The sequence below is a fragment of the Drosophila yakuba genome, chromosome 3R (genome assembly GCF_016746365.2).
Source record: "Drosophila yakuba strain Tai18E2 chromosome 3R, Prin_Dyak_Tai18E2_2.1, whole genome shotgun sequence".
NCBI classification, from domain to species: domain Eukaryota; kingdom Metazoa; phylum Arthropoda; class Insecta; order Diptera; family Drosophilidae; genus Drosophila; species Drosophila yakuba.
Genome location: NC_052530.2, coordinates 6,328,590 through 6,354,752, shown reverse-complemented (window position 1 = coordinate 6,354,752; position 26,163 = coordinate 6,328,590). Strand labels below are relative to the sequence as shown.

General features: G+C 44.9%; 7 protein-coding genes across 12 annotated transcripts; 3 read left to right on the top strand and 4 right to left on the bottom strand.

The window, feature by feature from the left end:
- Positions 1-386: 386 nt before the first annotated feature.
- Positions 387-14,096, bottom strand: LOC6535738 (mitogen-activated protein kinase kinase kinase 15). 3 transcript variants are annotated; one of them, XM_039375620.2, is made up of 11 exons: positions 7,301-7,668; positions 7,042-7,236; positions 6,248-6,426; positions 3,837-4,734; positions 3,442-3,780; positions 2,581-3,383; positions 2,372-2,518; positions 1,133-2,032; positions 804-1,076; positions 525-740; positions 387-466 (listed from the first exon to the last, which is right to left on the bottom strand). In XM_039375620.2, exons 1-11 carry the CDS (start codon positions 7,418-7,420, stop codon positions 457-459), a joined length of 4,080 nt encoding a protein of 1,359 aa, XP_039231554.1. In that variant the 5' UTR covers positions 7,421-7,668; the 3' UTR covers positions 387-456. The 3 variants fall into 3 exon arrangements, with proteins under 3 accessions (XP_039231554.1, XP_002096361.1, XP_039231555.1); XM_002096325.4 differs by having other exon boundaries at positions 387-740; XM_039375621.2 differs by lacking the exons at positions 6,248-6,426; positions 7,042-7,236; positions 7,301-7,668 and adding an exon at positions 14,092-14,096 and having other exon boundaries at positions 387-740; positions 3,837-4,499.
- On the bottom strand, positions 8,135-11,716 carry LOC6535737 (short-chain specific acyl-CoA dehydrogenase, mitochondrial). Of its 2 annotated transcripts, none has more exons than XM_039375634.1 (3): positions 11,702-11,716; positions 9,260-9,469; positions 8,135-9,201 (listed from the first exon to the last, which is right to left on the bottom strand). In XM_039375634.1, exons 2-3 carry the CDS (start codon positions 9,405-9,407, stop codon positions 8,228-8,230), a joined length of 1,122 nt encoding a protein of 373 aa, XP_039231568.1. In that variant the 5' UTR covers positions 9,408-9,469; positions 11,702-11,716; the 3' UTR covers positions 8,135-8,227. The 2 variants fall into 2 exon arrangements, with proteins under 2 accessions (XP_039231568.1, XP_002096360.2); XM_002096324.3 differs by lacking the exon at positions 11,702-11,716 and adding an exon at positions 9,557-9,725.
- On the top strand, positions 9,832-11,457 carry LOC6535736. 2 transcript variants are annotated; one of them, XR_005561496.1, is made up of 3 exons: positions 9,832-9,990; positions 10,051-11,216; positions 11,264-11,457. XR_005561496.1 is itself a non-coding variant. In XM_002096323.4 (2 exons), the coding sequence occupies exons 1-2, from the start codon at positions 9,936-9,938 to the stop codon at positions 11,121-11,123; spliced, it is 1,128 nt and encodes a 375-aa protein (XP_002096359.2). In that variant the 5' UTR covers positions 9,832-9,935; the 3' UTR covers positions 11,124-11,457. The 2 variants fall into 2 exon arrangements, 1 of the variants encoding a protein (XP_002096359.2); XM_002096323.4 differs by having other exon boundaries at positions 10,051-11,457.
- Positions 12,244-20,536, top strand: LOC6535735 (probable multidrug resistance-associated protein lethal(2)03659). Of its 2 annotated transcripts, XM_039375623.2 has the most exons (10): positions 12,244-12,331; positions 12,886-13,051; positions 13,109-13,194; positions 15,356-15,515; positions 15,587-15,783; positions 15,841-16,022; positions 16,419-18,010; positions 18,072-18,565; positions 18,648-19,843; positions 19,914-20,536. In XM_039375623.2, the coding sequence occupies exons 2-10, from the start codon at positions 12,975-12,977 to the stop codon at positions 19,950-19,952; spliced, it is 4,023 nt and encodes a 1,340-aa protein (XP_039231557.1). In that variant the 5' UTR covers positions 12,244-12,331; positions 12,886-12,974; the 3' UTR covers positions 19,953-20,536. The 2 variants fall into 2 exon arrangements, with proteins under 2 accessions (XP_039231557.1, XP_039231556.1); XM_039375622.2 differs by having other exon boundaries at positions 18,648-20,536.
- A 193-nt stretch (positions 20,537-20,729) lies between these two features.
- On the bottom strand, positions 20,730-22,930 carry LOC6535734 (transmembrane protein 256 homolog). Its single transcript, XM_002096321.4, has 3 exons — positions 22,683-22,930; positions 22,312-22,620; positions 20,730-20,985 (listed from the first exon to the last, which is right to left on the bottom strand). Exons 1-3 carry the CDS (start codon positions 22,773-22,775, stop codon positions 20,842-20,844), a joined length of 546 nt encoding a protein of 181 aa, XP_002096357.1. The 5' UTR covers positions 22,776-22,930; the 3' UTR covers positions 20,730-20,841.
- Positions 22,931-23,122: 192 nt separating this feature from the next.
- Positions 23,123-25,108, top strand: LOC6535733 (venom serine carboxypeptidase). The gene is made up of 2 exons (XM_002096320.3): positions 23,123-23,272; positions 23,388-25,108. Exon 2 carries the CDS (start codon positions 23,409-23,411, stop codon positions 24,855-24,857), a length of 1,449 nt encoding a protein of 482 aa, XP_002096356.1. The 5' UTR covers positions 23,123-23,272; positions 23,388-23,408; the 3' UTR covers positions 24,858-25,108.
- Positions 25,090-25,991, bottom strand: LOC6535732 (rRNA methyltransferase 2, mitochondrial). The gene has a single exon (XM_002096319.3). The coding sequence runs from the start codon at positions 25,943-25,945 to the stop codon at positions 25,193-25,195; it is 753 nt and encodes a 250-aa protein (XP_002096355.1). The 5' UTR covers positions 25,946-25,991; the 3' UTR covers positions 25,090-25,192.
- Between the last annotated feature and the right edge of the window lie 172 nt (positions 25,992-26,163).

Genomic DNA, 26,163 nt, shown 5'->3' with positions numbered 1-26,163 from the left:
TGCAAAAATTTTAATATCAACTAAAATCACCCATTTTTCAAGTTCTTGGTATCTGGTATCTTCCCCTATTAGTTGATAAACAACCACAGAAGTCTTGTATTTATTCGTGCTTATATAAAAGTTTTCTTCGCACATTTCCGTTCTGCGCTTCGTTACTACGTTTAAAGTGAGTCAGAAGCTTAAAATTCCTGCCAGTTGAAAAAAAAAACATCAAATTTCTGCAAAGCACTTCACAATATATTTTATATTTCATTTTTTTTTAAATTAAAGGCACTTAAATTCCATTTTTATAAGTTAACATGCAATTGTAAAAACTGGACACACAGACAATGTCTTTTCGAACTCGAAGTTTAAAGGACATGAGTCAGCATAGGAGAATTTTACCCAGGGCTGCTGGAAACTCATTGAGCTGAGCCTCGCAGCGGTTAGTAGCACATGGAGAACATAAACAATTAATCAGTAGTATCTGTAAAGGCACAACTTAGAAAGCTTCCAACTCCAGTCACTCGCTGCAAGAATCGTACTCGCTTTCGCTTTTTTTTATTTTCGTTTTGATGCCTGGCGTTCCGGGAGTTGTGGTTGTGGGTGATGGTAGCGTATTGTTGTTATCAATTAGCGCAAAAGAGCTATTGCCTCCAATGGGTTTGTGGTAAGTGCTTGGGGGACTGTCCACACAATCGGAGGAGGTGCAGACGCGTTCCTGTATAATGAGTTTCCACAAGCGCACTTCGATGCCAACACTGCAAAATACAAGTGTTAGCTAAGCATGGATTAACTTCATTTTCGGAATAGCTTTAACGTACCGCAGTCCCAGCCTCATGAGGTCCAGCTTTTCCATGTTATAGATAAAATCGTCAAATGTAAAACCTTCATTCAGAATGAGCGTCTTTGAGAATTCGTCTATTTCTTGCTGGGTCAGCCACTGCTCCAACTGCTCGTCTATTTCGTGAAGGCCAAAGTGATGCTTATTAAGCTGCCTCCGGGGATTGCTCGCTGTATTTGTACGGACTCCGGACGTTCCGCCCACACTGGGACTCATTCTATGGCACTTTTTGTTAAAGCCGTTGATAGTACGTCTGTTAAGATGTTTTTATTTAACCTAGAAATTTAAAATGCCCTACTGTTTACCCACCTTAATCTCTTTCTGCCGCCCATGTAAATGTGAGCCAGTTCCTGGCTGATATTATGCAGGGCCCTCATGCTCTGGCGCTGCTGCTCAAGGAGCTGGCGTTGCAGCTTTTGTTGATTGTCACGGATGTCTCTCAGGATGCGGGCGCACTCCATTGAACTGGACAGGGCATCCCCGCCCGATTCCGCAGGCGTTAGTCCCATACCTTCGCGAGTGCTGCTCGTGGGTAGCATTTTTTCCAGGCTCTGCTTTTCCTGGCTCTCGGTGGAAGCCTGCTGCATTAGACTTGTATGCAAGCTCTCATCATCATTTCCCGACAGGTCCTTGTCCGCCAGATTGGCACCCAGTTCAGGAGAGAAAATCGTTACCGCTGCCTGAACGGCCCGCTTTACCAGATTATCTAGTGCAAACATCCAGTGAGGTTTAATGCAGTGGTACCGCAGTACGCAGACCACGGCGTCCTGAAATGAGTACAGCGCTAAGTGCAGATGGTCTAAAGCCACTGCGTCGTTGTTCAGCTTTTGTTTCAGTTCGTTGATAGTCGCCTCCAAATGCTTTTCGTTTTCGTTCATTATGTAGTCCCGCAGGCCTCGGATCAACACCTCCAAATCGCTCTTCCTAATCGCAATCGAGTGCTGATCGGCGTCGACCTTCTTCAGCCAAATATCGCAGATTTTGGATTCATCAAGTGCCAGCACCTTGGATAGCGTTGTTCGCCGCTGCGAATCCTTTTTTAGCCTGTAAAAACCGTCAGTCTCGCTCGTCTCACTGATGCTCGTACGCAAGGACGGAGTGGAGGGTTCAATTTCTGGCGATAGCAAAAATCCATGGGAATTTCGACGCTCAAGCATAAACTGGTTGCTGGGGAGCTCATCAATGTCTACGGACGATGTATGAGTTATGCTGAAACGGGGAAAAGAAAGAACAATTTAAAATGACGTTACATTTACAGTACACATAATGCCCTTCTCGGTATCTACATCCATGTTCGGATTTTCCAATTATTAAAAAATATGCACTTAACTGATAGCAACAATCAATGTTAACTAACGATAATAACAAAGGCACTTGTTATTTGTTTAATAGAAGACGATATGGTAAAATATAAAGAAACAAGAAAAATGGTTTATAGACATTCAAATTAGCAAAATACAAATGATAATAGTGTTACAGATAAGATAACCTTTACTTGTAATTAAGGAAGGTCAAACATGATAAGAATAGTCCCAGCGATTAACTTACTCCAATTCCGGCGTTGTGGGCGTATTGCAGGTTGTGTTGTAGCTCAGCGGTGGTGTGGTCTTGTGCACAAATCGATCAGCCGGCACCGAAATACTGCGTCCAAACTCAGTATTAATGGGCAAGGCTGGGCGCACCTTGCGAGGTTTACTTTTTGAGAAAATTAAAAGTGCAATTAAAAAGGGTTTAAGCTAGTCAATTAAGAAACTTACTCTTGTAAAAAGGGATCTTCCAGAAGTTGCGATGCGGAGGGTCGGTCCATCACGCTTATGGCGAAGCAACGTAGAATAAAGTTCTTTGCGTTGGCGGACAGCTCCTCGGGTATGTTCGGATGCTTCTTGTAGTAGCCCACCTTGAACATTGCCGCCTGGGCGCAACCCAACTCGATGAACGGTGGCTTTCCCGTGGCCATCTCAACGTTTGTGCATCCAAAGGACCAGATGTCAGCCGCCGGGCCATAGCCGCGCACGCCCTGGTCAATCACCTCCGGCGCCATGTACTGCAAAGTGCCCGTAAAGGTCTCCGTCATCGGATTGATGCGGGCCAGCCGCTTAGAGGTGCCGAAATCGGAGATCTTCACCACGCCGCTATACGTGTTAACCAGCACGTTGTCACCCTTAATATCGCGATGAACAATGTCCTGCTCGTGGAGGTACTTTAGCCCCTCGAGGATCTGCTTGGAGTAGAAAGCCATGGTGGACTCGTTGTCCTTGAGCGGCCCCCATTTGGTCTCTAAGAGGTCGGAGAGCGAGCCTCCCGGCACCTGCTCCATGAAGATCTTGAAGAAGCCGTCCTCCGAGCGCGACCCCAAGTAGCGAACTATGTTGCGGTGTCGCAGCTGAGAGTGTAACTTAATCTCCTCGTGCAGTGGCTGCACATCCTGGGAGTTTTTTTCCGGCACCTCCTTGATGGCGATTCGAACTTGCGTCTGCTTATCTCTCGCGGCGTACACTGTCCCATAAGTGCCTTTGCCCAGCACCATTTTGCGGTTCTGCTCATCGTAGTCGTACTCGTACTGCAATTAACAATATTTAGCAAATGTGGCGGGGATATATGAATAGTAAATTACTCACCTCGATTTGAGCGTCATCATTGCTGAGATTTACAAACACCACCTGATCAGCGGTCATCTCTAGGATCAAATCGTAGAACTTTTGTCGCCGCTCAGGGGAGGGAAAATATATTTGAAAATCATCTGAGTTGTGATGGACGTACAAGTAGGCACAACGATCATCGCGCTTGTAAAGACTGACGGACTTGATCTTCGATGCCACGAAAAGGAAGTCGTGGATTTTCTTACACGCATTCTTTGCGTGGGCGAGACAGTTGTTCACAATCTGAATGGACTTTTCATCCGCATCCATGTTAATGGTCACATAACTGGGCATATAAATCTTCTGCGGCTCGAGGATCTGCAATATATTTTTAGTTAACAATAGAGTTTATACTGCAGATTAGGGGTACGAACCAGAATCGGAAAACGAATGCTGTTCTTCACCTCCTCGGTGTTGGTGGCCTCCAGAAAGAAGTCCATCCAGAACTGGAACACCTGCTCCTCGATGGGCGGTTGGCGCTCCTCGGGCTTCTTTCGAAACCGATGAATAAGAGAGATATTTCCGATGGTGGACTTCAGATACCAGTTGGGTGGCTTTAGCTTGAACATGCACTCGGCAGCTTGAATCGCCTTGGCGTAGTCCTTGGCCAAAACGGAGATCTCGAAGAAAGTGGCCACATCCCAATACTCACTCAGCGAGGATAGGCTGCCCTTTTTGCCAATTAAATTGTTCAAGGTCATGCCGATGTGCTGCAACTCCTCCGTGTTGGTAAACTCCTTGCCCTCGATAACCAGCAGGGTGGCCAGGTTGATGCCTGCATACTCATTTGGCTGCACCTCAAAACTTTGGCGGTACCACTTAATGGCGTGCGCCAAACTGGTTGCGTCTGTGTAATCGGATTCCACGAAGATGTCCTTGTAGATGCGGCCACACAAGCAGAGCATGTCCGGAAAGTGGTTCTCCTTCTTTTCCAGCGCCTTCAGTGAAGATTCCAGAGCCTTTTCACGGTCTCCCTTCCGATTTCTTCGGTTCAAGGCGAAGGCGTACAAAAAACTCATGTTGCCCGTCTCTACGTACTTCCGGGTGTTGGGTATGTTCTTCAGGTCATTCACCAGCCTCACCATGGCATCGTAGTCCTGCACATCCCTCAGCGAGCACATGAAGCTGTGTACCACTTCGCCGGAGAGGACATGAGGGTCGTCCAGACGCTTCCGCATCTCGTGCAAGATGCTCTGCAGCTTGGCGCCGTTGGTGGCGTACGTGTCCCGCGCCGTTCGCATGTCACTCAGAAATTTCTCACGCATGTGGGCTCTGTAAATAACCGAAAATAGCTGTTTAGTTTGTAGGTACATAAATAATGCATAATAGGAACAGTGTTTCGTGCTCTGGCTGAAAGACTAATTAACTAAGCATCCATCTCGCACAGCAGATTTAAGATTTGTTATCAGCTCAAAGAAGCTGGGTCCGCAAAAATCGAATTTTTGTAATTTGAAAGGTGGAATCATTTGACCATCGTTTGACCATGTTTGACCACCAATTACTTTTTTTTGACCACGTCCAGTTTTGAAGATATGGAATTTCGAAAATTTTCGAACTTCAAAAAGTTGACTTTTTTGAACTTTTTTTTTTTAAATCGCAATAACTTCGTTTGACCACGTTTGACCACCCTTTAGCATTTTGAAAAAACTTTTAGTTTAGAAAATATAAGCACTTAAGCAATTAAGCATTTTTCATACCTCAAAACTAAATATTTTCAAACAAAATCGTTTTACCATCCTTTAAAAATGCTTTTTATCGTTTGACCACCCTTTAAAATTTTTTTTTTTCATTTGCTTACCTTTAAAAAAAAATATTTTCGTTTGTCCAACTCTTAAAACTAAATATTTTCAAAAAAAAATCGTTTGACCATCCTTTAAAATTGCATTCTATCGTTTGACCACTTTTCAAAAATTATTTTTTTTGATTGCTAAGGGTAAGCAACGATAGAATGCAATTTTAAAGGATGGTCAAACGATTTTTTTTTGAAAATATTTAGTTTTAAGAGGTGGGAAAACGTTTTTATTTTTTTTAAGGGTAAGCAAGCGAAAAAAATTATTTTTTAAGGGTGGTCAAACGATAGAATGCAATTTTAAAGGATGGTCAAACGATTTTTTTTGAAAATATTTAGTTTTAAGAGTTGGGAAAACGAAAATATTATTTTTTAAGGGTAAGCAAATGAAAAAAAAAAATTTTAAAGGGTGGTCAAACGATAAAAAGCATTTTTAAAGGATGGTAAAACGATTTTGTTTGAAAATATTTAGTTTTGAGGTATGAAAAATGCTTAATTGCTTAAGTGCTTATATTTTCGAAACTAAAAGTTTTTTCAAAATTCTAAAGGGTGGTTAAACGAAGTTATTGCGATTAAAAAAAAAAAAGTTCATAAAAGTCAACTTTTTGAAGTTCCACCTTTCCAATTTCAAAAATTCGATTTTTGCGGACCCAGCTACTTTGAGCTTTTGTTATCGCATATATTCGAACAATAATTGTATTGACCAATTATTGTTATTGTCACTAGCGTTCCGAGTAATTTTAATTGGAAGGACAATTATGAACCTATAAGGAAACTTTAAAATTAACAGGGAATAATGATATTTTATATGCATGAATAATGATCTTTTATATGCATCTGTTTCCAAGGCTAACACTATAAAACGGTCTTATTCATTTTAGATGTAAGTCGTGACTTAAGCAGCCAATCTACCGCAGGGGTAGGTTAAAAATAGTGCTCAGATATGCAATCACCGTGCATGAATTACTGCAAAGGGAACTCCCAGGGGGTACTCACTTCGACTGGATCTCCACATCCTGCAGCTTTCGTTTGAGGCGCCACTGCAAAGTGGGCACGCGTCCCTCGGCGGCGGGCTCCTTGTTGTTATTGTTGCTGTTGGGCTGGCTGGTCAGGTGGCAGGAATTGGTCTCCGCATTCCGCTTGTAGCTTAGAAACAGGTAGTTGGCACACGAGAGCTGCAAGGGAAGTAGAGTGTACCCAATTTAGTGCCCACCACTGTGAATGCAGGCCACACTGCGTTGGTGTACGCCGCGCTGTAAGTGTGTGCGTGCCTCTTTGAGTGTTGGCGTGGGCGTGCTCGCATTTGTTATTGTTATTGCTAGGCCAATGCTTTTGTTGCTTTATGGCCGCGGCCAAAACAAAAATAACGAAAACGGTTCGACGGATATACAGTCGAACTTTCACGGTACAAATTATTGTGTACCATATGGGAAAGAGATTTCAGATAATTAGTTTTTGACCTCTGCGGAAGTGTTTTGGAAATATGTAGCTAAAAACTTTTTAGTTTCGAAAAAGTCCTACAGAAGGTTTTCGGTTTCTTCTGCGGATTGTAAAAGCTCAATACTAAGTACATACAAAGATTAATTTTAAAGTGGTGTCTTAGCACAGCTGTTAGAAACTTCGTTAGTTCGCGTTGTGGAAGCTCGACCGTGGAAAGATCAGCAAGAGTAACTAGTACAGGAGTCCACGCAGTTGCTGGTCATAGCATTTATCTTATCGGAATCGGATTCCCGATCACGCCCGCATTTTTGACCAGGCACACCTGGTCATGTAAATAGTTCCGAACGCACCTTGAGACTGAGCGTCTGCTTGGACTCGATATCGTTGTAGGTGAGAATGTTCTCCTTCATGCCGAAGCTCTCCCTCACGCCGTAGTGATAGGACAGCGGTCGCTGCTGGGTGAGGATGCTCAGGTCGATGACGGCCACATCGGCGTTGTAGAACGTCTCCAGCACATTTGTCTCCCCAAAGTCCAGGCGCTCGAACTGCAAGGATGCCAAGTTTGGAGTAAAGCCACCTATATGCCATTGTATAACCCATCTGGCGCACCTGAACCCGCTGAAAGTTGGCGCCCGCCGACTGCACCGCCTGCTTGATCTCCTCCAGCGCACAGAGGCGATCCTCCAGATGGTCGCCCACCGACGTATCCATTACACACACCACATCCATCGCTGGTTCGATGCGATTTGGATTCTGATTCGATCGCAGCTATTCTTGGCACTTTTCTGCTTTTGGACGGACTTCGCGCACTTCGCGCGATTTCTGCACTTTCTGGACGGCCGACGCGCGCACCTCAGTGGCAAAAACGCTCATTACCACGTTCCTGCTGCACTTGCATCGCGTTAATTACCGCGTAACGAATAATTATCAAATAAATAAAGAAACTTTTTGCTTTTGCGGTGTGACCGTGCCGGAGCTACTAGCAATATACCGAAAGGAGCCATAAATATACCACAAAAATATGCTAAACGGGAAAGCCTTGCCGGAGTTTTGGCGCTAAGTGCGCCTTTTTGAGTTTTTTAAAACTTGATTTAAAAGATATTCAATAGAGTTTAGAAAATGGTAACATTTTGAAAGTTTACGTATTTTGATTTTTATATTTTTAAAGCACTTTTTCATCATTTTGATTATAATTCTGATCATTAGTTTCTGATATTTTACTTTAATTTTCAAGAATCAAATCATATAGTGCAAGTGGAGTGTAATTTAAAGACTTTCTATTTATTTTGAATGCGATTGGAAAATTTTATTATTTAAATGTTTATATATACATATGTGGTTTTTGTCTTGTATTTTTACCTTTTATACACAAAAATAGAATGTGGTAAATATGTTAATTGTTTTTGGAAAACATCTTTCCTAATACGATTAGCAAATTAATAATTATTTATAATTATCATCGTTTATTAATCAAAAGTACAAGTTACAATTTTAATGATAGTACGGATTTAAAAGACTTTTGTGTTAACTTTGATCTTAACTAGCATATTCCTTGAGAATGGAACCCGCGATGACCAGCCGCTGGATCTCAGAGGTGCCCTCGTAGATCTCGGTGATGCGGGCGTCCCGATAGTGACGCTCGGCAGCCATGTCGGTCACATAACCCATTCCTCCCAGGATCTGGATGCACTGGTGGGAGCACAAGGTGGCTGCCTCCGAAGCAGCCAGTTTCGCCATGGCGGCTTCTTTGGTGTACGGCTGCTTTTGGTCCTTTAGCCAGGCTGCGCGCCAGGTGAGCAGACGTGCCGACTCCATGGCCAACGACATGTCCGCGATCTTTTGCTGGATGGACTGGAGCTTGGCAATGGGTTTGCCGAAGGCCTGTCGCTTCTGAGCGTAGTCCACGGCCAGCTCCAGAGCAGCCTGACCAATGCCGAGCGCCTGACCAGCGATTCCTATACGGCCGGCGTCCAGCGTCTGCATGGCAATCTTAAAACCGAAACCCGGCTCGCCCAGCATGTTATCCTTGGGCACTACGCAGTCCTCGAATATCAGTTGACACGTCGAAGATCCCCGAATGCCCAGTTTATCCTCCTTCTTGCCCAGGGAAAAGCCCTTGGTAGCCTTGGGCACAATGAACGCGGAGATGCCCTTGTGCTTCAGCTGCTTGTTGGTGGTGGCAAACACAATGGCAGCCTCCGCCTCGAAGGCATTGGTGATCCAGGCCTTGGTGCCATTCAGCAGAAAGTGATCTCCCTTGTCGGTGGCTATGGTGGACGCAGCTCCAGCGTCGGATCCGTTTCCAGGTTCAGAGAGGGCAAAGCAGCCCACTCGTTCGCCAGTAGTAAACGGGGTGATGTAGTCCTTTTTCTGGGCATCGTTACCGAAGGAGAGAAGGGGTCCCAGATACAGGGAGTTGTTTACCGACATGATGACGCCAGCAGAGGCACAACCCCTTGAGATTTCCTCCATGGCAATGGCGTAGGCCACATAATCCAATCCAGTGCCGCCTGTATAACAACATAAAGATACAATAAGGAGGGCTAAGATGCCTTTAATATCAATTACCTAGCTCCTCGGGGATCGCAATTGCCATCACGCCCAGTTCGCCCATCTGTCGGATCTGTTTTTCTGGATACAGGTGCTCCCGATCGAACTTGGCTGCGTTTCCAATGAGTTCATTGTTGGCAAAATCCCGACAGGACTTCTGCAGCATCTGATGCGTCTCCGAAAGCGCCGACAACGAGGCGATCTGCCGAGCACTTAAAGATCTGCGGGCTGAATATCAATATCTGGCTTAGGATCTTGCTTATAGAGAACTTTACAATGGCTGGGGCTCAAAGTCCACGCATCAGCTGGTCTTACCAATGCTTAACGAGCGGGTGAGTACAAATTGCATGTTTGTGTGGGATTATTTTTTACTATGATTAAATAAATTTATTGCACAAAAACCGGATAAAAGATTATAAAAAAAAATCGACTATTATAACAAATTAAAAATTGACAGTGTGGCCAGAGGCGGGTACCGGCTGTATGTGCATGTAACAAGTGGCTTTTATAGGGTGACTCTTCTTCGGGAATTACCAAATCTTGCCTCATGCCGCCTGAAAAATACTACATTTCTACAGTTGTGAGTTCGCGGGTGCATTCCACATTATCCAGCTTGATAATGTTGGTACCATTAAATAATTGTTGATTTGTTTTGTTATTATTATTGAAAGAACGCGACCCAAAAGGTACAAAAATGGAAACCCTGACAATAGAGGCTTTAGATTTCATCTACGAGGATGAAATGGAGTGTGAGTACTAACGATGGTCTTTAGGCCGGTTGAACAAAAATACAGTTTCCCCTTCTACAGATTTGCAGCTCAAAAAAGCGCCTATAAAGGAGGAACAAGCCAAGGCGGTGAAAATAAAGCGACTGACTTGCAACATAAACGGCTGCACTTACTCCACGGACCGCAGGAGAGACATGAGGCGCCATAGGCGATCGCAGAAGCACATGCTGCTGGAGTCCTGCTCGGACTCCGAGTCCGAGGTGGAATCGTCGCTGTTCTCGTGCAACGTCTGCGGCTACAAGACTGCCAAGCGGTATTGCTTCGACCGGCACAAGGAGTCAAGGCGCCACATAATGAAGGAGCAGGAGGAGTGCGAGAAGCTAATGGACGAGGCAGAGGGGACAGAACCGCCCATAAAGCGCATAAAAAGAGTGGATGAGCTGGGGCTTTCGGATGCGGTAAAAACACAATACGCGGAGGACACCCTGCACAGCTGCACGCCATGTGCCTACAGCACCACTCGAAAATCTCGCATAGAACTGCAAGCGAAAAGCCAGGCGCAGATCGAGATCTTGCAGACCCAGCTGGAATCGAATGAGTACATACAGTATGTGCCCCAAGGACAAGAACAGATGATGGATCTATCTGGGGAGTCTGTGGCGACCGAGGACGAATACCTGGCCTACAAGATGGAATGTAGCTCCACTCTGGAGTGCGCCCCCTGCGAATACAGAACGGCCCGAAGATTTTGCTTCGTTCGCCACATGCGGTCGGCAAGGCACCTGGCCAAGATTCAAGCTGAATTTGATGGCGTGGAGGAAAGTGAAGACCTTGAGCCGGTTGAATACTTGGAAGCGGAAAATGACCTGGAGGATATCGACCACGGAGAGGAGATAACGCTCGTGGAGGAGTTTGATATTCATGTTATGGAAGAGTCAAATGTTGTAGAGGATATACAAGTGTTACATGAGCAAAATGTACCAGAAGAGACTAACAATTTAGTGGAGCTTGACGGGGTGATTCAAACAGAGCCCGGCTTCGAAGTGATAGAATATACAACTGCCGAAGAAAATGTTTACGAGGAGATCGTGTACCTGCCCACTGAAGACAGTCCTGACGATATTTGCTACTATATAGCGCTGGACAATGAATAAATGAGTCATTCTCCGTGTTTTAAGTAGCTTTGTAGCTTTTCAACTCATTTGGTAACACTTAAGAACATAATTGCCACCGAATTATTGAGTATAATCAATGCAATGACCAAACCTGATATATTTATCATGTATTCATGTTTTTGATTATTGATAAGTTAAAATTCTTGAAGTCAAGAATTATTCGTAGCCAGTAAATTGATAGAGTGCTATAAAGCATTTAAAATGAAAATGAGAAAAGCTAAGAAAGCAAAGGTGTGCTTTTGTACATACAAACACGTAGTTGCGTAGTGTTATTATTATTTGGTATTAAGAATAAAGAATTTCAATTTTAAAATTTTTCAACGGTTGTATAATTGAAGTTTTCTTTAGAATCGGGTTACAGTTTTAGAGCTACACAACACCACAAATTTTATTCGTTGCGAATTGTATGTCTGCTTATAAATATTACGAATTACTTATTAAGCATTAAACAGCAGACATTATTTTTTGTAGTATAATTTTAAGTTTCCATGGAAAGAGTGTTAAAACGGAACAGTTTCGTAACAGTTGTTAATAGTTCAACCAGCAATTAAACTCACCCAAGTAGGCACGCACAATCGTGTGCTAGTGCGAATACTTTTGCTCGCCACTGTTCATCTGGCAGTTTTCCGTTCTGGTTTTGACAGCCCGCTTTTCATCTCTGCGCAGATTCGACGCGCACGCACTAGAACTTGTTTAATTTTTATGTTTTTACTGCACAACTTTGTAAAATCAGCACACTACATTTAAAACCGCGCACAGTTATTTCCGAGTGTCCTGCGGGAGGGGAAGGCCCATTTACTTTCACCAGCACGAAGAAGAGAAAGAGCACCGTAGTAGGAGTCCCGTTTGTTGGCCTATTGATTTGCCCCGACTTTTTGGAGTTTTTCGTTATTCCTTGCACACCGTTTTCGGCATCCACCGCCCGCTCCCGCTCCCGCTGCGCCCGCGAAAGACAGGTAAAAACAAAGTGCAAGTGCTCCATGTGTAAATATAAACAAAAGAGGTGAGATGTGATAACGCTCGCTCTCTCACTCTCTCTCGCTCTTTGGCGATCTCTTGATAATTCCGCGTGCACTGGTGTGCGTGGGTGTTCATCCAGGCGCCTATATAAAGGGCGATTCATTCACGGCGAGCCCATTAAGTTTTAACGAGAAGCTGTCGCCGGATCCGCCAGGTGTTAAAGTAGCGTGAGTCTCGGTCTTTAGGATTTTCCCATTAGTAAAAAGTGACGCGTGTGGAAACCAAATGTATTCAGTATCGGTTACAGGAAGTTGTAAGAAATGAGTGTCATAAAAGTGATCTGAACCAGTAAAAGTCTTAATTTATTGGCTACAAAATAACAAAATGATACTAAATTGAACTTGGTCCTTATGTACATATGAAAATTTGGAAACTTAATGCAGCTTAAATGACCTCTTAGGATAAGCATACCAATTTTAATTATTTAACTTGAAAGTTTAAGAAATGTTAATTGTTTTAAATATGTGTAACCCTAACTATATGTTTTAATATTGATATATGTGCTCTAAATAGCATTTGAATTAAAACAAACATTTATGGGTCACGTTTACCACTTTGCTTTTATCGCGGGCCAAACAAACCGCTCGTGAAAAGTGCTCAAATAATAAAAGAACGGAAAGAGCGCAATCATCATGCGTCCGCAATCTTAAGATTCAGCTCATTGAGTAGCAGCTGATTGGTATAGTAACGAGTAATAGCTTAAGTTGTAATCCCATTACAGCGACACCTGTACAGGATATACGTACACCCCGACCAATGACTTGGCACCTGAAGTTAGGAAATCGATAGAATTAGACCAATCCGACCAAGATGCAGTCAATGAAAGCCGATGAACTGCCGGAGAATCCGCGCGAGACGTCGAACATCTTCTCATCCCTGATGTTCTGGTCAGTTTGCACTCTGATTTACACCAAACCCTGTCTAAATCGTAACTCTATCCTCAGCTTTGCCATGCCCACATTCTTCAAGGGACGCAAAAAGACTCTGGATGAGAGTGATTTGTACCGCGCCTTACAGGAGCATAGATCAGGTGAGTTTCGGTAGGATTCAGTCCAAGTTCCAAAAGAAAAAGATGAAAGCACCAAAAACGAACTGCCGACATGCCTTGCATAATAAATGGGCTCGAATACGGCCTAAGATAATTTATAGACATATCTGCGGACTAGTCGATAATCAAATTAATTGAATTATTATATAGAAATCGCCCGGCGCGTCAGATAAGCTCGTTTACCCTTAAGGAGGTTTGAATGAGAGAAGAATTTCTTATCAGCACGTAGCCAGATTAAGCCATACGTGACGTCATGTGGCAATAGATTGGGTTTTACTAGGTGACCACATGCCATCTATTAGTCACCTAGTAAAAGTGCTTTACACCATGCCCAGTTCCATTCCTTAACGCAAACATGGGGTGACTTTTGATTTCTTCGCCCTTTGCCCAGCTATTTAGAGTGGTTCCTGAAGATGGACATTAGTCGCGTGTGAAATCCCAGGTACCCGACTTGTCTCAAACGCTTCCGTGCTCCCCCTACTCCACCTGCATGGAGTATATAATTTATATAATCAACTAAACCGCATATTTACCACACTATCTCCGGCATTCAGACACCACCCGAATGAAGTGCCAGGGAGACACTTCAAGGCACCCGACGATTACGATTAGATAGGGCTTAGCATGCGCCCACTCTTTGTGGTGGTTGTAAAGCCTTTCGGTTATTCCGCGGGTTCGAAGGATCAGCGAGCATTGAAGGGCTCTTCTCTAAAGGGGAAGTTGCGATTAGATATCAGCGCTTGCTTATTTCTGCTTGCACCATATACCACTATTTCATTGAGATCATTTGGCGAAACTATGGCCGAGGCTAATCCGGATGATAAGATAGTCTTTGGATATGCGCTTTCTGCACCATCACTCATTCTCATTGAATTATACGATCGGCAGAGATAGCGCTATCCAATCTGGCACTCTCGGACCTTTGATTTCCTCGCACAATACTTTCGAGGTGCCCCGAAAAGTGACAATCCTGATATCTTTGACAACGTCCGCTGGCCACAATTAATTGAATTTACTGCCCAACATAGTTGATAACGCCTTCTCAATTCTCAACACCCCCGATATGGCACGCAATTAGGCACTCAGGCTTATTTACTTACTTATAATAAATGGGCCCCAAAGATATAGTATTGAGTGGATCGTGCCGATGGGCTTATGCAATGCCAACTTTAATGGCTCATATCTGGCCAAATATGCGCAAACATGAAATGGGAAGCTTTTGTTCCTAATCGGTGTGCAATCTAAGGCCCCTCGAGGCTGATATAAGCCTTGCGGAAGTGCCTGAATCAGTATCCCCATTTGCTGTAGTTGGCTAGGAAATCTGCTCGTCGATAAGATCGATTAGAGGCAATGCAGCTGGTCGGGATTTGCTTTGTTGCCAGCCATAATTTACAGTTAAACCAAAGCACAAGAAATGACAATTTACTGGATTTATTAGCCACGGTTACGGGCGAATTGATAGCAATTATACTGCTCATTAAAGTCCTCAACCACAGAAGCTAGTAGTTATCGATAAGCGCAATTGTTTACTCCCGGACATGACATTGCCATGAATAGTAACATTTTGTTATTGTAAACAAACATAATCAATTAGTTTTCTTAATAGTTTTTCATTTGAATTAGCATGATTTGTGGTTCTCTTATTCCCAATGAAATATTGAAATGTATTGCAGTATTTACCTTTTAAACGTTGGATAAAGCAGATAGAGAGATGTTTATTATTAAGCAGATAGCACAAATGAAAATCTGATTATCATGTCTATTTTTCCAGCCTGACAATTTGAAGGGTTTATACAATGATAAGTTCCGTAACATAGTCAATTTAAATGATGATAAGCTCAAAAATAGATCAGGCATACATATATATATTCCTTGGTACGAGCACTGTGGAGTTGAGTAAAAATTTAATAAAGTTTCTTGTGTACAATTTGGGAATGGAGTTAGTATTAAGAACTGCCTTACGAACATAAGCAACTAGCGTCAGTGACTCAATTCTTGCGGGTTTAATGCGGAGGCTTCTTTAAACACCGAAGCACCATCTGCCAATTACATGTCAACATGCCTCGTTATTCAGTCAGGAGAATGCATAACATGTCCACGGGTGGAGTGCACCTGGTTTATATCTTAATACATTTGTTTCCAGATCACCTGGGCAGCAAGTTGAGCGAGGCGTGGGAGAAGGAGGTCGAGAAGAAGCGCAAAAAGAAGAAGACCCCCAGCCTGCTGAAGGCCTCCATGAACGTGTTTGGCTGGCGCCTGGCCGGTCTAGGCCTGGTCCTCTTCATCTTGGAGATCGGTTTCCGGTAAGCTGCTGCGCCACGCCCACCTCCCGACAGCTGGCTGATTTATAACCCGTAACCCATACTCTTCTCAGAGTTACCCAGCCGCTGTTCCTGGGCGGTCTGGTGGCCTACTATGCGGACGCGAGCAACCAGGAGGGCGATAACCAGACGAAAGCATACCTCTACGCCCTGGGCGTGATCTTGACAAGCGCTTGCAACGTGCTCTTCATGCATCCCTACATGCTGGGGATGTTCCACGTCGGCATGAAGGCCAGAATAGCCATGACAAGTGAGTTGGGATGGGGATTGTTCCCTTTGTGACACATGAATAACGATCCCCCTCCAGGCATGATATATCGAAAGGCGCTGCGATTGAGTCGAACGGCGCTGGGCGATACCACAATTGGTCAGGTGGTCAATCTGATCTCCAACGATGTGGGCCGGCTGGACGTCTCCGTCATCCACATGAACTATTTATGGCTGGGCCCGGTGGAGATTGGCATTATCACATACCTCATGTACAGGGAGGTATGTAATCGCAGATAGTTATATCATAATATAATATCATATCATTATTTTAAGAAAATTTACATTATTACAAGATTAGATCAACTTATAAGCTATACAAGATTAAAAGTTTACGCACTTAAAAAAATATATTTGGGGTAGGTCTATATTATACATGTGTATAATAAAGACTGAAATCCGAACTTTTTAATTTTTTAATATTTAACGCATAAAATTAAAACCAAACTAAATTTAGAAGAGCATATTAGATTAGAACTTATTAGTCAAAGAAGTTCCATTGTAATACGAACCTCTGTTATGGCTCCCAAAAGTTTCTTTTAAAATGTTTGAACTTTGATAAATTCAATATGCAACTTTGAAAGTCATACACCCTTGTAACATCCACTTCCTTCGCAGATTGGCATCTCCGCCTTCTTCGGCGTGGCGGTGATGTTGCTGTTTATACCCCTGCAAGCTTATCTGGGAAAGAAGACCTCGGTGCTGCGATTGAAGACGGCTCTGCGGACGGATGAACGAGTGCGCATGATGAACGAGATCATTTCGGGCATCCAGGTGATCAAGATGTACGCGTGGGAGATTCCCTTCAGCAAGATGATAAACTATGTGCGCACCAAGGAGATGAACGCCATACGCAACGTGAATTACATCCGAGGTACACTGCAAAGCTTCATCATGTTCGTCACGAGGATATCGGTGTTCGTGAGCTTGGTGGGATTCGTGCTGCTTGGAAAGCTACTGACCGCCGAGAAGGCCTTCGTGATCACCGCTTACTACAATATCCTGCGTAACACAATGACCGTCTACTTCCCCATGGGAATATCCCAGTTTGCAGAGCTCTTGGTCTCGATCCGCCGTATCCAGACCTTCATGCTGCACGAGGAGACGAAGGTGCGTGACAAATCTGAGGATATGGACGAGCAGAAGCTGGGCAAGGCGGGTCTAATTGCTGAACCTACAGTGGCCCAGACCACTGGGGTCCTGAAGCCCAGCAGTCGGCGCACCAGCGAGGCGGAGCACAGTATTGTCATTAGCAAGCTGAAGGCCAAGTGGGATAAGAAGAGCACGGACAACACGCTGGACAACATTTCGCTAAAGTTCAAGCCCCGCCAGCTTGTGGCAGTTATTGGGCCAGTGGGCTCCGGAAAATCCAGCTTGATCCAGGCTGTTCTGGGAGAACTAAATCCGGATTCTGGTTCGGTCAAAGTTAATGGCACTCTCTCGTACGCCTCCCAGGAGCCGTGGCTCTTCACCGGCACTGTGCGCCAGAACATTCTTTTTGGACTGCCCATGGACAAGCATCGCTATCGCACTGTGGTCAAAAGGTGTGCCCTGGAGCGGGACTTCGAGCTGTTGCCCTATGCTGACAAGACTATTGTAGGCGAGAGAGGAGCCTCTCTCTCCGGAGGACAGAAGGCACGCATCAGTTTGGCCAGAGCTGTTTACCGGAAGGCTGACATCTACCTGTTGGACGATCCCCTCAGTGCCGTGGACACCCACGTCGGACGTCATCTTTTCGATCAGTGCATGCGTGGATTCCTGCGCGAGGAAATCGTACTGCTTGTGACCCATCAACTGCAGTTCCTGGAACAGGCCGACGTTATTGTGATCATGGACAAGGGCAAGATCAGCGCTATGGGCACCTACGAGTCCATGGCCAAGAGCGGCCTGGACTTCGCCCAGATGCTGACGGATCCCAGTAAGAAAGATGAGGGTGCCGGCGATGCCGAGGACAAGAAGAGCCTCTCGCGACAAAATAGTAAATTGCGCGACCGTCACGGTAGCATATCCTCCATGGAATCAGCTGCCGAATCCTTGGCCGCGGAGTCTCCCATGCAGACGCAGGAAGGCCGCTTGGAGGGACGCATAGGAATGAAGCTCTACAAGAAGTACTTTGGAGCGAATGGCTACGGACTGTTTATCGTGTTTGCGTTCTTCTGCATTGGTGCCCAGGTGCTGGCTTCTGGTGGTGATCTCTTCTTGTCCTACTGGTAAGTCAGAGACCCGAAGAAAAGTTTAATCTTTTTGTTAACCGTTTAATTGCATATCCAGGGTGAACAAAAATGGTGAGGCAGAACGTGACACATTTATGGCCAGGTTGAGACGCGCCTTCCCCGAAACCCGCATCAACGCAGATACCGATCCCGTAGATATCTACTACTTCACTGGTATCAATGTGTCTGTGATCATATTCTCGCTGGTGCGGAGCATGCTCTTCTTCTACCTGGCAATGCGCAGTTCCACGACACTGCACAACACCATGTTCCAAGGTGTGACTCGAGCGGCAATGCACTTCTTCAACACCAACCCCTCCGGACGCATCCTCAACCGCTTCTCCAAGGATTTGGGTCAAGTGGACGAGATTCTTCCCTCCGTGATGATGGACGTCATGCAAATCTTCCTCGCCATCGTGGGCATCGTAGTGGTGCTGTGTATTGTTAACGTATGGTACATCCTGGCCACGGTTGTCCTTGTGATCGTTTTCTACCTTTTACGCGTCTTCTATCTGAGCACATCCCGAGACGTAAAGCGGCTCGAAGCTGTCAGTAAGTAGATTTTATATTGTACTAAGTGCACATAGGGTTGCAGTATCATCACATTTATTTAATCAATATTTTAAATTCACAGCACGTTCCCCCATTTACTCCCATTTGAGTGCTTCCCTTAATGGCCTGGCCACCATCCGAGCATTTGGAGCGCAGAAGGAACTGATTGCCGAGTTCGACAACTACCAGGATATCCACAGCTCTGGCTACTATATGTTCCTTGCTACGAGTCGAGCCTTTGGATACTGGTTGGACTGCGTTTGTGTCGTCTACATAGCCGTTATAACACTGAGCTTCTTCCTGTTCTCCCCGGAGAACGGAGGTGATGTCGGCCTGGCCATTACCCAAGCCATGGGCATGACCGGTATGGTCCAGTGGGGAATGAGACAATCGGCAGAGCTGGAGAACACGATGACGGCAGTGGAGCGAGTAGTGGAGTATGAGGATCTTGAACCGGAGGGTGACTTCGAGTCCAAGCCAAATAAGAAGCCGCCAAAGGATTGGCCAGAGGATGGAAAAATCGTGTTCGACGACCTTTCGCTGAAGTACTTCCCCGATAAGGCGGCCGATTACGTGCTCCGATCTCTGAACATTGCCATCGAGGGTTGCGAAAAGGTGGGCATTGTGGGACGTACTGGTGCCGGAAAATCTTCGCTGATCAACGCTCTCTTCCGTCTGTCCTACAACGAGGGAGCCATCCTGATCGACAGGCGCGACACCAACGACCTGGGACTGCACGATCTGCGCAGCAAGATCTCCATTATTCCTCAGGAGCCGGTGCTGTTCTCGGGCACAATGCGTTACAATCTGGATCCCTTCGACGAGTATAGCGACGCCAAGCTGTGGGAGTCTCTAGAGGAGGTTAAGCTTAAGCATGTGGTGGCTGATCTTCCCAGTGGCTTGCAGAGCAAGATATCCGAAGGAGGCACCAACTTCAGCGTGGGTCAGCGCCAGCTGGTGTGCCTAGCTAGGGCCATTCTCCGAGAGAATCGCATTCTGGTGATGGACGAGGCAACGGCTAACGTGGATCCGCAAACAGATGCTCTCATCCAGACGACAATTAGGAACAAATTCAAGGACTGCACGGTTCTCACAATTGCCCATCGCTTGCATACGGTTATGGACTCGGACAAGGTGCTGGTAATGGACGCAGGAAAGGCGGTGGAGTTCGGATCTCCGTTCGAGTTGCTCACAACCAGCGAGAAGAAGGTGTTCCACAGCATGGTGAAGCAGACAGGAGACTCCACTTTTGATGCTCTGCTGAAGGTTGCCCAAAAGGTGGGATTTCGTTTAAGGATTCAATTTAACTTCTCCTCATACATAAGCTCATACTTTGTGTTGCTTTCAGGCCCATGACGACAACCTGCGGCTCAAGAAGGATTCTTGACATTTCGCCGTGCCGAAGGCTTTTAAAGACTACATACTTAAGATACTGGAACCAATTACGAATCATCCGGCGGCCAATGCGGGCATTCAGAAGACCTTCCTCTTTGCGGAGGCCTCCAAGCAGAAGTTGTTAGGATAGCACACCATCAGCGGCGCTAGCAGACATCCCAACTGAGCGGCCGTTGAGGAACTTTTTACAATACGTGTACAAATCAAATTAATTGTTAGTCAGGTGTATAAAACTAGAAAATCAAACAGCAAGACAATAAGCTGAAGTTAGAGGAGCGTAGGGAGTAAATATTTTTGTACCTTAAAAAAAGATTGATATAAAAGGCAAACCGTGCAATAATTAGTTTTAGCTGAACTTTGTGCATTGACCTTCAAAAGGTCGCATTGCATTTGTATTATGTGTTCCAGTAAAACGACAATAACAACCCTAAAGAAAAAAATCGAAAACCCAAAAAAAAAAAAACAAGAGAATTCTATGAAATGTTACGCCTAGTGTTACGCCTATATACGAGTGTTTTTATAGTAATTTATTAGTGTACAATAAATGTAACAGCTCGGTTGGTTCTTTTGTTAAAACGTTTTCATTTGGTTTATTTTATTATAGCGACTTACATTTGCCTACTGAAATATAAATTAAGAAATTGTACGCATTTAACTCAAAAGTATCTTCCATTAGATGCAAGGCCCTCACAGAGCTGACTTTAATCTAACTATAATTATTGTAAATAACGGCCCGATGCGGCTAGAGAAACACGAAACGGCATTCATGTTTAGCTGATGTTGTATATTTGAGTTGGCTTAGCTTAATTTGCCTCTGCACTGCATTGTTGTTTAGCGTGTGCTACATAAGATATACATAGGTAGACTTCCCTCCTAGCATCCTACAGGACCAGCGAAAGCCACGCGCCCATTAGGCAGAATCCTCCGACAGTCGCGTATGGCTGCAGCCGCTTCTCGCCAGTCAAGGCGCGGTAGTACATGCAGCCGCTGAAGAGCATCGTGCCCATAATCATCAAAGACCCAGTCTGCAGGAGGAAACAAATCAATTAATTTAAGAAATCGCTGTCATTTGGGCCTGTTCCGATCTCCACAGTTTCCGAAATTTATATAAAATCAAAGCTAAACGACTACTGTAACCAAATGATTTTAGGATACAAAGAATTTATAGCACTTAAATTCAGTCAGGAATATATCTTGATTCCTGTAAGAAAGTCAAAAGTTCCAATTAGTTTACCAGCAGCGAAAATACCCTTTTTGGCCCAAGCTACAAGTCATATTGTTATCTAAACTGCATTTACATCTTAAATTCAAAAAGGGAACAGGCCCCATATTTTATAGCCTAGAAGTAGAAGATAGCGAATACGGCCAGCGTTTTGAGTGCATATTTTTGTGTTAGCTTTAGTTGTTAGCTTTAACGTCAACAAAACGGAGCTCGAGAAAGCTCAAATTTTACTTAATAAATAAGGCTGATAACAACAAATACCAATTACAAGATAACAACAAAAACAAGAGAATCTATGCCTTTTTGGTAAATTTTTAAAATACGATTGTAATAATGAAGTACTCAACAAATTCCTACCCAATACCCCAAACCCATATCAGCTATGAACCTGCTCATATCACAAACCTAAGAATTATCCGAATTAACGCAATTATACAAGTATCGTACGTGGTATTAGATTACTTTGTAAGCTGCAATTAGTGGTTGTTGAACATTTAGCTTTAGCTTTGGAAACATTTCATATACAACATGAATATACATATGCATACCTATATTATAAAGAAGTAACTTGGAAGCGCTTGCCCTAAACCAATATTCATTCACAACTCAATTTTGTAATGTCAATCAGCGGTTTAGATTAGCTAAGCAAAGTCAATTATTCGATTCAAGGGTAACGCGAGTTGTTATAAATTCCGTTCAAAAATTTAACTTTACACAGAGTTTATGTAAACGACAAACCGACAAAGAAAAGCTTTACAAATAAACCAAATACGATCCAGATCGATAATAAAAAATTTTTGATTTTCTTGGGATTATTACATGACTGAGGATGGAACTTGCGGAAGTAGGACTTAAACAGAAAGGATGTGGAAACCTCCAAAAAAATATCGAAAACATGTGCAAGAAATTTAAGACATCACATTTCGACTTCTTTAAATTTCATCTAGGCTTAAGTTTCTCAAAAATGTAATGGTTACAAAATTCCGTGCCGACCGAGAGATTTTATACATTCAAAAGGGTATAGACATCAAACTTTGCGATAATAGTATCGCTGGAATATATGTATATCAGACCGGACTACATTATCCAATTCCAAATGAAACAATCGAATTCATCCATTTATACTTACGAATACCGGATAATGGGCCAGAGGCATGGCCATCATGGCAAAGGAGTGCAGGAAGTGGATGCGATTGGCCACATCAGCAAAGGCCTGTGAGTCCACCTGCTCCTTGGGGTCGCTGACATCCTTCAGGACATACTTGCAGTAGGCGCCCATAAAGATGGCCGACGCGCCGCTGATCCCGGCCAGCCGTACGAAGTGGTAGTGGCTGCCGGCCAGGCAGTAAAGCGATCCGTGTGGATGCACGTAGCTGTGCGCGGAAGGGAGTAGCGCCATGCTCGTCTCCTGCACGGGCACCTTCTTGGGACGCAGACCCTGCAGGAAGAAGAAAGGGATGATCAACCTGGTACTTCGTCTGGGAAAAGTTGATTAGTTACAAGGGTGCGGAGCAGGGCGGATGCGGACGAGGCTACCATCTTGCTGACAGGATTGCCAAGGGTCACGTATTCGATGGTGTCGGCGACTGACATTGTGTACTGTTTGCTCAAACTTCGTTTGCGGCTGAAAAATCAGCTGCGGCGCTACTTAAAATTTTGACGCAAAATGCCCGGGCGTTGCCGGATTGGCGGTCTAGTCGATGTTTCCAATCGATTAGATTCTGGGAAAATGAAAACCAAGTAAAGCTGAATTTCTTAACGTTTGAAGTGAGAAGAAATGGTGATATAAAATGCCAAACAAAACAAATATAAATACTTTGGAAACTCTTCCGGTCCCTGGTTCTTTCGTTCCATTCCATTCAAATTCAAGCGGTCCTTTATAGAGTTAGTTGATAGATAAGTGTTCCTTAATAATTCCGACAATCGAACACCTAGCAATCCATATCTCAGGAATCCCTCTAAAAAAAAACCATAGCTGATGAATTCGCTTCACTTGACAACCCTACCATTTGACCGGTGCGGTACACTGCAAAATCAGTGCGCAATTTGGAAAACTATTTTTGCCGGCTCTGCGAATAGAAGGAAACAAGGCAAGTGCAAGAACTGATTATAACCCCTTATCGGCCGATCCGTGAGCAGGTCGGGGCGTAAACATATATTAGCTGCCGAGGCAAAGCAACCACTGACAATTCGATCGCTTTCCAGTCGAATCAGCGCAGTTGAACAATGAAAACTGCAACTCATTGCGCATTTCTAATTATCGCGACTGTAGTCGCCATTAACGGGGTAAAAGCTGTCGACGGGGAACGTCCCTACAGGCGGAGCTTCATCAATCCCTATCCGCGGTGCCAGTTCTTCGATGATGGCGTTGATCCCGGCGAGCCCCTGTTCCTGACGCCCCTCATCAACAATGCTTCGATGTCCAAGCAAAAGGTTCAGGAGCTGGCCCGCGTGGTGGGCTCCCAGTTCCATGGAGTTGAGAGCTACTCTGGCTTTTTGACCGTGGACCCTGGCTTCAAGTCAAACATGTTCTTCTGGTACTTCCCCGCCGAGCAGGAACCGGAATATGCTCCAGTGGTCCTGTGGCTTCAGGGTGGACCAGGTGCCTCCTCCCTGTTTGGTTTGTTTACGGAGAACGGCCCTCTGGAGTTGGACGGTAATGGGAAGCTTCAAAAACGCAACTATACCTGGAGCAAAACACACAATCTCATCTACATTGACAATCCCGTGGGCACTGGCTTTAGTTTCACCGACAACGATGCCGGCTATGCTAAGAACGAGAAAGATGTGGGCCGCAATCTGCACGAAGCCGTGATGCAGCTGTATGAACTCTTCGAATGGAGAAACTCATCTGGATTCTGGGTCACCGGTGAGTCCTATGCCGGAAAGTACGTCCCCGCCCTGGCTTACCACATCCACAAGGTCCAAAATGCCATAGAGACCCGCGTCTATGTGCCGCTCAAGGGCGTGGCTATCGGAAATGGTCTCTCGGATCCGCTGCATCAGCTGAAGTACGGCGACTATCTCTACCAGCTGGGACTGATCGATGAGCACGGACTGCAGAGTTTCCACGATGCGGAGGCAAAGGGAGCGGCATGCATCGAGAAGCGCGACATGGAGTGTGCTTTCGACGTATTCGATTCCCTAATAAATGGGGACCTTACCAATGGCTCGCTATTCAGCAACCTCACTGGATACAACTGGTACTACAACTACTTAAAGACGCATGACGATGATGGCGCCAACTTGGGTAACTTTCTGCAAGCGGGCGCCACTCGACGGGCAATTCATGTGGGCAATAAGCCATTCCACGATCTGGACAAGGAGAACAAGGTGGAACTTCACCTGAAGAAGGATGTCATGGATAGCGTGGCCCCGTGGATAGCTGAACTGCTGGCCCACTACACTGTGTGCATCTACAGCGGCCAGCTGGACATTATTGTGGCCTATCCACTGACGCGCAATTACCTCAACCATCTAAAGTTCCCCGGCTCGGACAAGTACAAGGTGGCTCCCCGTGAAATCTGGCGCATTGATGGGGAAATTGCCGGTTATGTCAAGCACGCCGGACATCTGGTGGAGATCATGGTGCGCAATGCCGGACACATGGCTCCTCACGATCAGCCCAAGTGGCTGTACGAGATGATTAATCACCTTACTCACTATAAACACTAGAAACTGCAAACTTGAATTATTCTAAAAATTTGGTCTTCATTCAAAAAATATCTCCATTTATAAAATCGATCATAGATAAATTGGTTTGAGTTTTTACTGTATAAATATGTTGATGAGATAAGCTAGGCATTGTTTTGTAAATAATCAAATTCATATAATATATAACAAAACAAATATATAACAAAGTTTAATCTATAAAGATATAACAAAACAAAATAAATTAAAGATATTGTTAGATGATGCAAGTTCAACAGTCATTTTTTATTTAAACAAACAAATTATCCTATCACAAAGAAAACTAATGTAGACTAACAATGCCAAAAGGCAATTAACAATTAAGTTTCCGTTGCTCCTTTAAAGTTTCTGGCCACCAGGAAGTGCTCGGCGGAATCTCCGCGGCTAGCGCGCGGTTTTACTCTCTTCACTTTCTCATAAAACCTAAGCATATCCCGCTCCAGCTTGGGCACGTCCCCATTATCCCACACCTTGACTACGAGATGGGCCTGCGGAGCAGACATTGCCAGTGCAAAGCGTACCACCTCGTAGCAGAGGTTGGTGATGCTCTCCTGGTCCAGCATCCTCACTCCGGTGGCATTGGGCGCCATGTCGGACAGCACGCAGTTGACCTTTCTGTGCTGTAACGCCTCATTCAGTCGCTTTTGCGCCAGAGAAGTAGTGAAATCCATGCCGCCGAAGATTGTGGCACCCGGCACAGCATGGAAATGCAACAGGTCGATGCTGAAGACAGCTCCCTGTGAAGCCCGCTTCTGCTTTCCGTTGGCATTGGTCCGCTCCACGGCCACCTGGGTCCAGCTGCCAGGAGCTGCTCCGCAGTCCAAAACTGTGCCTCCGGGGCGCAGGATTTCGTATTTGTCGTCGATCTCCAGTAGCTTGAATGCACTCCGGCAGCGATAGTTCATCATACGGGCCTTTTCCACGTAGGGATCCGCCAGTTGTCGCGTAAGCCACTCCTGGGAGCTCTTGCTCCGGCCCTTGAGGTTCCGCGGCTGCTGTTTGGCATACTTTCCACCTATTTCGGTGTGCAGCAGGCGTTTAAAAACACAATTACCCGTAAAAACAAGCCGCATTGTGTAATATCGAAATTAGCACGGCTATCGATTTGTATCAACCTGATATCAACGCTGATACAATTTCTGCGACGTTTACGCTGCAAACGCAGCAAATGCAAAAGCTCACATTCCCGTTGTTGCGCTTCATTGTGATCATTACACTACGCATATGCTACATATTTTCTTCATGGCGGATTAAAAAAAGGTCTTTCCAAATTAAAATAGCATTCATGGCA

Coding starts and splice junctions, on each gene's coding strand:
- LOC6535736 (XM_002096323.4), top strand. CDS start 9,936: ATGGAAACCCTGACAATAGAGGCTTTAGATTTCATCTACGAGGATGAA. Junction 9,991..10,050: donor CTACGAGGATGAAATGGAGT/GTGAGTACTAAC, acceptor CCCCTTCTACAG/ATTTGCAGCTCAAAAAAGCG.
- LOC6535737 (XM_002096324.3), bottom strand. CDS start 9,590: ATGCAATTTGTACTCACCCGCTCGTTAAGCATTG. Junction 9,470..9,556: donor CACCCGCTCGTTAAGCATTG/GTAAGACCAGCT, acceptor ATTGATATTCAG/CCCGCAGATCTTTAAGTGCT. Junction 9,202..9,259: donor TGCGATCCCCGAGGAGCTAG/GTAATTGATATT, acceptor GTTGTTATACAG/GCGGCACTGGATTGGATTAT.
- LOC6535733 (XM_002096320.3), top strand. CDS start 23,409: ATGAAAACTGCAACTCATTGCGCATTTCTAATTATCGCGACTGTAGTC.
- LOC6535738 (XM_002096325.4), bottom strand. CDS start 7,420: ATGGATGTGGTGTGTGTAATGGATACGTCGGTGGGCGACCATCTGGAG. Junction 2,033..2,371: donor CCCACAACGCCGGAATTGGA/GTAAGTTAATCG, acceptor TCCCCGTTTCAG/CATAACTCATACATCGTCCG. Junction 741..803: donor CTCATGAGGCTGGGACTGCG/GTACGTTAAAGC, acceptor TGTATTTTGCAG/TGTTGGCATCGAAGTGCGCT.
- LOC6535735 (XM_039375622.2), top strand. CDS start 12,975: ATGCAGTCAATGAAAGCCGATGAACTGCCGGAGAATCCGCGCGAGACG. Junction 13,195..15,355: donor CTTACAGGAGCATAGATCAG/GTGAGTTTCGGT, acceptor ATTTGTTTCCAG/ATCACCTGGGCAGCAAGTTG. Junction 15,516..15,586: donor ATCTTGGAGATCGGTTTCCG/GTAAGCTGCTGC, acceptor TACTCTTCTCAG/AGTTACCCAGCCGCTGTTCC.
- LOC6535734 (XM_002096321.4), bottom strand. CDS start 22,775: ATGTCAGTCGCCGACACCATCGAATACGTGACCCTTGGCAATCCTGTC. Junction 22,621..22,682: donor CCGCCCTGCTCCGCACCCTT/GTAACTAATCAA, acceptor TTCTTCCTGCAG/GGTCTGCGTCCCAAGAAGGT. Junction 20,986..22,311: donor TGGCCCATTATCCGGTATTC/GTAAGTATAAAT, acceptor TTCCTCCTGCAG/ACTGGGTCTTTGATGATTAT.
- LOC6535732 (XM_002096319.3), bottom strand. CDS start 25,945: ATGCGGCTTGTTTTTACGGGTAATTGTGTTTTTAAACGCCTGCTGCAC.